General features: G+C 35.1%; 1 protein-coding gene across 2 annotated transcripts in view; it reads left to right on the top strand.

The window, feature by feature from the left end:
• rmnd1 (required for meiotic nuclear division 1 homolog) overlaps window positions 1-7,309 on the top strand; it is an 18,363-nt gene extending 11,054 nt beyond the window's left edge. For both annotated transcript variants that reach the window (XM_056477662.1, XM_056477663.1), the window contains 6 exons: window positions 428-534; window positions 623-687; window positions 3,500-3,576; window positions 3,651-3,771; window positions 4,772-4,888; window positions 7,127-7,309. In XM_056477662.1, coding sequence (XP_056333637.1) covers window positions 428-534; window positions 623-687; window positions 3,500-3,576; window positions 3,651-3,771; window positions 4,772-4,888; window positions 7,127-7,159 — 520 coding nt within the window. In that variant the 3' untranslated portion in view covers window positions 7,160-7,309. The remainder of the gene's footprint in view (window positions 1-427; window positions 535-622; window positions 688-3,499; window positions 3,577-3,650; window positions 3,772-4,771; window positions 4,889-7,126) is intronic.
• The last annotated feature ends 3,135 nt before the right edge of the window (window positions 7,310-10,444 follow it).

Genomic DNA, 10,444 nt, shown 5'->3' on the forward strand with positions numbered 1-10,444 from the left:
ATAAGCCACTTCTGATACCAAATGATCAACTAGAAGTCAAGTCATTATTTGTTGCTCCTAAAACTTGCATAGGCGACAAGACTTTTGTCAGGTTTATTATTATTATTAATTTTTATTTAAAAAAATGTAATTAACATTTTTTAAAATAAATTATTATTATTGTTTATTTATTATTTTATATATTAGCACAAAACCGATACATGTATTCTGCTTCTCTAAAAAATTTTATACAGAAATGATTAATATAGTATTTTAGCCAAGTATATTATGAGAAATTAAGTTACCTAAAAATGAAAAGTAATCCCTTACTTTACTCTTCCAGTAAACATGTAATGAAATTACAGTAGCTAGTTACTTTGTAGCTAATTACACCCAACACGTAATTATACTTCTTGAATGTAATAATTTTTGTTATTTATTGGTTCAGAGGTCATTCAAAACTCCGCCACGGGATTTTCCTGTTTAGTGAAGAACTGGATTATGAGCAGGTTATTCTGGAGAAGTTTGCTTTTTCCAATGCTTTATCTCTGTCAGGTGGGATCATGTTTGCACATTTATCAAACACTGTGCTTAATTAATATCAGTCACTCCTTTAATTTGTGTATTATTTGCTTGATTTCAGTAAAACTGGCAATATGGGAGGTCTCGCTCGACAGCTTTGTTGAGTCCATCCAGTCAATTCCTGAGGTATAGATCCACTTATGTACTCTTTAGGTAATACCAGCATTTGCTGCTCTTTGTTAGAATAATTATTTCTATATATTTAATCGATGCATAAACATACAGTTGCAAACACAATTATTAGCCCTCCTGTGAAACTTAAATTCTATATCAATTATTTGCCAAGTGTTACGCTCCCTACTTAAACAAGACTTGTGATCCTAATGCCGAGTTTAGACTGCATGATTTACAAAGTAGCCGTGTCACACATGTTTTCACACTGCATGACTATATGGGGAAGCATTCCGTCGCTGCTGTGTTCACACTACAAGATGGATCGGCGACGGGGTTTTACACTGCATGAAGTTAAAATAGGAAGAATCGCTGACAACTTTGTCCAAACTACTCTCACAACAAAACACACACGAGAAGTGGCACGGAAACAACGCAAGGTCAGGTAGCTTATCTTTTGTTGTTAACTACATAATGAGAAAAATCTTTAGTGGGGTAAAAAATGAACTTATTTTGCTCACCTGGCTTTGAAGGGAATTAGCAATTTATCCTCAACATTTTTTCATTTTCGACCCGGTTGTGGTATTGCTCAGATGACTCGTTAAACAGATACAGGTGCTCCTGCCAAATTTACACTAGTTTTTCCTCCATTTCTTGGGTCTAAATAGACCGAAAAGATGCCCTTAATTTCTCCCCTAACCTCCCGCTGACGTGCAGATACCCATACTAGTGGATGCTGCTCTCTCATTGGCTGTAGGTGATCGCCTACAGCGAAAAATAATGATCAAATAATGATGTTAATTTCAATTAGAACACATTTCACACCACATGATTTGAATCGCTGACAGGTCCAGATATATATAATATATATATAATATAATAAAACTAGCATGCCAAATGTCTCACGGGCGTCAGTTACTCATTTGCCATTCTCTCAGATCGTGTCTTTGATAGTTGACACTGTGTGATTGTTACTCATGGGAACGAGCACCGATTTGCCTGTGATTTTAGGCATTTGTCAGCGATTTCTCAAAACTTGTCGTGAGTCAAAATCGGGGCTAAAATCATGCAGTCTGAACTCAGCATAAGACAACGTGATATAAATAAACAATGGCCGAAGACAACGATAAGAATTGGGGACAAAAAATGGGGAGCCCAACAACATAATAAATAACAACCAAACAAACCTGAAGCAGGTTGGGACGCCCCACTCCAAACTAAAATCAAAAGGAATATACAAAGGAGAACACAACAATAACGCCGTCAGAAACTGGAAACTCCTGACGTCATCAAAATGAACCAATAGAAAACTGAAAAGGGAAAAAGACAAACAAGATTAATTGAAAGTAATAATTATGGGCAGAGTGAACGTCACACCAAGATATTTTTAACTGAACAAGGGAATTTCTCACCAATATTTTCTATTATATTTTCTTCTGGAGTAAGTCTTGTTTCAATAAGTTCAATATTAGCCTTCTTATGGAATCATATATCTTTGATTGCCTACACGAAAAAACATCATTAACCTAACTTGCCTAATTAACCTAGTTAAGCCTTTTAATTGCACTTTAAACTGAATACTATTATCTTGCAAACTACTATAAACAATATTATGGACTGTCATCATGGCAAACTGTTATGTTTGAAAATGTGTTGAAAAAAAATCTCAATGCAATCTCTATGCAATATGCCTATAACACTCACCGTTAGAAAATACTGGAAGTTAGTCTTCATCCACGTCATCTTCGTATCAGCTCTCCTCAGAAATATTCTCCTCGTTGCTTCAAACAGTTTCTCAAACCCACTTCAGTAGAGCACAACTTTTGATAATGCATTTTCTTAGTTTCCTTTTTTGCAAACCAGCCGCTCTGCCTTTAATTTGAACTGTTAGCATAAATATGTGCGGGGCAGGTGCCTCGCGTCGTGTAATGATTGACAGGTCACTGAACCAGTGACAGCGTAAAAAGTGCAATAAAACAACAACGTGTCCATTTGATGAATAAACGTCACCATATTTGAAAAGAGTGATACAACCATTGGCTAAATCCTCCATCAGTTAAACTATGTTGACTGACTGGTGACTGACAGATAGTATATGCAGAACATCAAAACACTCCACTGCTTTGTTTGGATTTTAGTAACTATAACGTTATTTTTTTATTCAGTCAGTGGTCTCATTTTATTTGCAACACTGTAAGCTATGACATCATCTTGCTTTTTACTACAACAACGCTGTTTTTGACCGTAAGTAACATAGTAAACTATAGGTCTCCGGATGAAATGGTGACATAAGCAAACGAATAGCCATCCATAATTAAACACTATTGTTTCGGTGGATTAAATGTGTTCGATACGATGTTGTTCTGTGGACTCTCACCTTTCAAAATAAACCCTGATATACAGGAATGAATGCATGTGTGTGTTATTATTACGATGATATTTACTCCATATCTAATAAGCGTTTTCTGTACATTTTTCACAAATTTAGCAAATACATTCTCTATAAGCTTCCCATTAAAAAAACTACTAGCTACAATGCCTGCTTGAGGGTTGTAGATTTAGACTGATGTATAGTTTGTCAAGATTACTCATGTTTTTTTTTTTTATGTAATCTATTTATTAACGCTGAGAATGTGCAAAAACAGCGCCCCAGAGCGTCCATGTCCTGATGCTGGCTAAGAAGTAAACATCACTTGGGAAAAAAAGAAAAGAAAAATAAAACTAGGGCTAATAATTTTGCCTTCAACTAAATAAGTTGTATGTATTTTTTCAATATTTGTTGTCAAAATGCAAAATGTTAATCATAAACCTTTTCTTTTTTTGCCAGATGCTGAAGTCTGGACAGAGAGTGAAACTGTCGAGGGCTGACGTCATGCAGAAAATAGGAGAGCTCTTTTCTTTGAGGTCTGGATTGTTTTGGGATCGTATAATCACAGATAATCTACTCCTCTAGTCATAATCTCTTTATACTTTTCCAGGCACTGCATCAACCTGAGCTCTGATTTACTGATCACACCTGACTTCTACTGGGACAGGGAAGATCTGGAGCTGCTCTATGACAAAACCTGCCAGTTCCTCAATATTAATAGAAGAGTCAAGGTTAGTGAATGTGCTCGAAATAACTCTTCATGCCCACTTATATATGTTAAATGCCCGATCTGATACAGTCTATTCAAACAGAAAAGATTAGATATACAGTTTGCGGTAATTAGGGCTGCTCTTTATATCCTTTCAGCATCGATATCGCAATGTGATCATTAGCAATAGTCATATTGCAGGATATGCAATGTTGAGTTTGTATTATAATTTATCATTTGCCACTCTCTCTCTCTCTCTCTGACAAATGAAATCAAAGTGATGTGTACGCGACGGGATAAAAGAAAAGTAAGAAACTCAGTGCCGCCAATGTAGTTATCTGCAGTCACATATTGACACCTGTCCATCTGTAATAAGAGTCCCTGGTAACCCGGACCAATTATAGAGTCGCACTGTTATTTGTGGATCATACACAATGAACATTACATATATTTCTATATGATGTAAAAGTAGCCAAAACAAATGACAACAACACAGTGTTGCTTCTTTTTCCTGTAACAACAGCACAGCGGATAACAGTAAATCTACTTATTATTATTACTGATTTATTTACTTTCTTATTAATTTTAAATTTGTTTGTTTTTTTCCATTTTATTTGTGTTTAAAAATTCCAATCTTCTCAAATCTCTTTGTTTTTATTTTTTAAACACAAAATTAGATGAAAAAAAAAAACTAATTAGAAATTAATTTTAATGTTATTAATGTCTTATGGAAAACCTGATGCGGCCCAGCCTCACCCAGACTCGGCGTCCAGCGGCCCCCAGGTAAATTGAGTTTAAGACCCCTGTTTTAAATGAAATGCCTATTTTACTACATCCAATGAGCTTGCAGTAGAGTGTTTTCTCTTTTATTATTCCGTTTCTCTAGGAGCTGCGTCACAATACGGAAATAAAAAACCAGTCACAACTTCTGGTTTCTGTGCATTTTAAACAAAAAATAAATAAATAAATAACTCTTGATGGACATACGCTGGATTAATCCCAACACACTGTTTGTTTTTTAGGTAGTGAATGAGAAATTACAGCATTGCACTGAGCTAACAGACCTGATGAGGAATCACCTCAGTGAGAAACACAGCCTCAGACTGGAGTGGATGATTGTTGTGCTCATCACCATTGAGGTTAGAAAACACTAAATCATAAGAAATACACCTATTTAACCCTAAAAAAAATCACACTTGAGTTTCTTTGATGCTTATCACCCAGATGTTTACAGAGCAATTAAATAATGAAATATACATTTTTATATGATAAACTATATATATATATATATATATATATATATATATATATATATATATATATATATATATATATATATATATATATATATATATATATATATATATATATATATAAATATTTTATTTTTATTTTTTTTACTTTTACATATCAACTTTGCATTTATGCTGTGTTATTGTGGATATTTCGTAGTTTTTTTTACCCATTTACTACACACACACGCAAATATGCCAGAATTTGGCTTATAACATTAATTTTGTAAAAAAAAAATTTTTACATTTTTTTTTAAGTCGTTGAAATTGTGACCTAAATTTAATGTAAAAGGTTTCTGGATATTGGCTTATATTTTAGAGATAGAATACTGCAGGTTAGAGAATAAAGATTTAGAATAACTTATATGCACAAGGACTTTTAATTTTCAATAACCCAGTTTAAGCCCTTCCGGTGAACTGTCATGCGGTTACAAAATCGCTGTGTTTCAGGTCTATTTTCTTTAAAAATGAATGATTTCCTCTGCCTGATTGATATATGATATAAATTGGGTCTCAGGCCGGGCAAGAAGCACTGCATTCAATTCTATTATTCTGCAACAAGCATTTAAAATATTGAAATTTATTTTATCGCATTATTTTCAATGGAGTTTCTGCTACTGACGGCGCTTGCATTTAAACAGCTTTTCATCTCGTTTTACACTTGAACACCTAAATGAATGCTTAAGTCTATTTAATTGATTGTATTTTAATTACATTACAACATCAATGCTGTAAAAGGAATCTTATGAAATTGAAAATAGTCACATAAACCTTTCACCGGAAGTTTACCCCTGTTACTGTAAGTACAACTTCCACATATCCAACAGCGGTAAGTGGAGATTCATTCATTTTCAGGTTATTTTTCTTGATGCTTTAGAAAACTTTTAACTTTCAAGTAATCTAATATTTACAATGTCCTTAAAGTTTCAGTTTTTATTTTTTGTAAACATTTTGTAATGTAGTAATTATGAGTAATTTAAATCATAAATAAAATTCTGCATAAAAATTACATTTGTGAATATAATATGTAGCTATTAAAATAAATTGTCCATATAGTCTATGTTATGTTTGTTGTGATTAATACCCTCTCTTACTGTTAGTTTGCTATGAATGATGTGCAAAAGAAAACCCCGCCCCCTATTCAATATTCTGTTTCAGTTGGAAGTTCCTCTGTAAAGTCTAGATCGGATACGCGGCCGGCTGAAAGTGCGATATGCACATCAATTATAATAGCATTTTTTTCTGACACTGTATAACAATAATTAATATTTTTACAGTACTATGACGATTGGGTTTAGGGTTGGGGTGGGGGTAGGCGTTAAAAAATACAATTTATTAGGTAATTTAATAGATAGCATAAACAATACCCGGTACAACTACTGTTTTCACAGTACTGTGACGGTTCGGTTTAGGGTGGGGTGGGGGTAGACGTTAATAAAATACAAAAACTTGGAAATTTAATAAATAATATAAATAATTCTCGTTAACTTCCAGCCGCATCCATATCCGATCTAGCCACAACCAAGTTCATCAACGTACTGAAATAAAAGTCTCAGCAACTTCTGGTTCACGAAGACTTTAAAGCCTTTCTCGTTTTCAAAATAAGAGTCACACATGCAGTTGAGTATAATACAAGTTTAGATAAGCTTAGAAATAAGGGGGTAATTATTATTGTTGTAATCTCACTAGAAATGTTGCGGCCAATCAAGCACAGCCTGGGGTGTGCATATTAATGATCTGTCATTTTTATTGAGGATTTTACAGTAATGGAATTTACATGAGAATGTTGAAACAATGGTGTTTGAGGCTCATGGCATGTCATTTTTATGTGCTGAACTCGATTATTATTATGATTATTATTATTATTTTATTATTATTATGCCTTGGTATATTCAGATTCTCCTTCTATGGCACCATTAATATCAAAATTAGCTGACTGTAATTTAAATACCTGATTAATAATATACAACCTAATCAGCTTCATTGTCAAAAACTGCTGTATTTTGTTTGAAATGTCTACATAACCTGATTTACGTCCTACAGGTGTTTATTTAAACGCTCCTTTTCTCGTTTTCCTCTCTGTAGGTGATGTTTGAGCTTGCTCGTGTGATCTTCTGAGGACCCGCAGTCTTACAGTAGTATTTTGTAAACCAGCAGATAATTTTATCTTCTGTTACTGTAACTGAAGCACTCATTGATTAGTCTTCTGGTCTTTTTCTATTATTAATGTGACACTGAAAAACCACAAATAAAGGTTTTTAATTGAACGATACAGATATAGTGGCTCAATCTGTTTCTGTTGGGCTTATTTATAAACTCTGAATAAGTAATTGTGGATTATTGGCATGCTACAGTTTTAGCGAGTTATATTGGATTGAATTCCCCGTTGTCTTGAGATGACTCTACACCTGCTGGAAAATTGTGTTTGCAATATTCTGGTTTTGAGATGAATCAGTGACCAGAAGTTGCAGTTCATTATATGGAAATGCAAAAAATGTGCCTAATACTTTAATGTGCGTGCATCAAATCGGACAGTATGTGTTACCCTCCTGTGTTTCTTAGAGTGATTGTAAGTGTACCCGTATTTATTCTACTGATTTCTAACATCCTCTATTTTATATACTGCAAAGCAATTGCTCTAATGTGAACAAACAGAGGGCGACACGGTGGCTCATTGGTTAACACTGTCACCTCACAGTAAGAAGGTTGCTGGTTTGAGCCCCGGCTAGGTAAGTTGGCATTTCTGTGTGGAGTTTGCATGTTCTCCCCGTGTTCACGTGGGTTTTCTCTGGGTGCTCCAGTTTCTCCCACAGACCGAAGACATGCGCTATAGGTGAATTGAATAAACTAAATTGGCTGTAGTGTATGTGTGTGAATGAGAGTATATGGGTGTTTCCCAGTACTGGGTTGCGGCTGAAAGGGCATCCGTTATGTAAAACAAATGCTGGATGAGTTGGCGGTTTATTCCGCTGTGGCGACCCCTGATAAAGGGACTAAGGAGAATGAATGAATGAATGAATGAATGAATGAATGAATGAATGAATTGAATGAATGAATGAATGAATGAACGAACGAACGAATGAACAAGCACCAAAAACCCAAACCTGACAAGGTATTGTAACCGGTTATTGAAATACTTTACTCCACTTTTATTTCCTACAAAATGAACTAAATACTAAATTTACTCTGGTAATGTTTAACCTCTTCTGTTTAATGCTCTGGAAAGTACTCTAATCTAATGTAAACAGCTGGATTAGTTTAACAACTGCTTTTATTTATATACTTATAACTTATAATTTTATTTATATATTTATAACTACTTTTTTATATACAATTGAAGGCAAAATGAAGTGAGGTTTTTATTCTTTTTTCAAATTTTTGACAATTGATCTTTAACAGAGCAAGGGATTTTTTCAGTGTTTCCTGTAGTCTTTTTTTCCTTCTGGAAAATCAAATCAAATCACTTTTATTGTCACATCATCAGCAGCACGCTTAAAAGCTTAGGGATTCAAAGTCCGGTCTTCGATGTGCAACGAGGGAGCCAATTTCCCGAAGTGTGTGTCTGTCGTAGGCAATGAGAGTGTGTACATCCAGCACGAAAAATGACAAAAAAACACACAAAACACAACAAAGTTTGCTGGGAGCTCGCAACACGGCGGCCATGCTAGGCGCCATCTTGATGACGTAAAGTCTCATTTATTTAAGTTTGGTTTGGAATAAATAAAAATCAATGAAAATGGGCAAAGGTCAAAATTATTATCCCCATAAATTATTTTTGTCTGTTGGCTAATGAACAAACCACTGCTGTCCAATGACTTGCCTAATCAACCAAGTTAAACCTTTTAAATTACACTTTAAGCTGAGCACTATCTTGCAAAATATCTAGTAAAATATTATGTACTGTCATCTCTTTTAAACAACATTTGGTAAATACTTGGAAACAGTTAAAAACTATTTCACAGGAGGGCTAATATTTGTTTCTTTAACTAAGTAAGGGCTGTTATCATCTAATGTCATCCTCAAACTTTATTACAGACCTTGAGTCAAGATAAAAAAGTGAATAAAAAAACAAGACAGTGCATAATAAATATGCACACACAAAATGAATGTTGTTCAACAAATTAGATCAGGTATAATCTAGATATAGGCATCACGGTGGCGCAATGGGTAGCACAATCCCCTCACAGCAAGAAGGTTGCTGGTTTGAGCCTCGTCTGGGTAAGTTTTCGCGTGGGTTTCCTCCGGGTGCTCCGGTTTCCCCGACAGTCCAAAGACATGCAGTACAGGTGAATTAGGTAAGCTAAATTGTCCGTAGTGTATGTGTGTGAATGAGTGTGTATGGATGTTTTCCAGTGATAGGTTGCAGCTGGAAGGGCATCCGCTGCGTAAAACATATGCTGGATAAGTTAACGGTTCATACCGCTGTGGCGACCCCAGATTAATAGAGACTTAGCCGAAAAGAAATTGAATGAATGAATGAATCTAGATAAAGGTGACACAGTGGCTCAGAGGTTAGCACTGTCACCTCACAGCAAGAAAGTTGGTGGTTCGAATCCCAGCTGGGTCAGTTGGCGTTTCTGTGTGGAGTTTGCATGTTCTCCCTGTGTAGTCCAAAGACACGCACTACAGGTGAATTGAAAAAACTACATTGTCCGTAGTGTATGTGTGTGAATGTGACTTTTTGGGTGTTTCTCAGTATTGGGTTTCAGCTGGAAGGGTGCTCGCTGTCTAAAACATGCTGGATAAGTTGGCGGTTCATTCCGCTGTGGCGACCCCTGATGAATAAAGGGACTAAGCCGAAGGAAAATGAATGAATCTAGATATAATGTTTAGATTTATGACCAGCGGGAAAGTTATAAGGACAGCTGTTTTTTCCCCGCAAAGATTCCCTGACCCCTATACATGAGCATATGAAATATTAACCAGTTAGAAATGTGCAAAGTTCTTCACATTTTGTCTTGGTATCAAAATATGATTGCACTAAATAAAATAAATCAAATGAAAATAAATCAAATGCAAAAACCTCTAAAGGGCTATCTAAAACGTTTATTTGAAATTTTTCTTAGCCTGCTGTGTTTATGTTCAATAATTGCACTTTAATGGGAAGGAAAAAAATTCAATTTTACTGTACGATTTTTATATCTGAACTCTTCAAATATCGCTGTGAAAAGGTTTATGTGCTCAAGCTGTTTTTTGGAGCATGGCAACAAGTGTGAGGACATGAAAGGCCATCTTAAAACTCTGGCAAGGCGTTTAATATTTCACACATTTATTCATAATTTCCCAGGATATAATATTGATACTAAAAACAAACAAACATTGCGCCATCGCGCTGTCTGATTGATTGATCAGCCTCCAGTGATTGACAGGCGTTCGATCAGGCGCGCGCTCGTGTCATGTGAT

The sequence above is a fragment of the Danio aesculapii genome, chromosome 17 (assembly GCF_903798145.1).
Source record: "Danio aesculapii chromosome 17, fDanAes4.1, whole genome shotgun sequence".
In the NCBI taxonomy this organism is placed as follows: domain Eukaryota; kingdom Metazoa; phylum Chordata; class Actinopteri; order Cypriniformes; family Danionidae; genus Danio; species Danio aesculapii.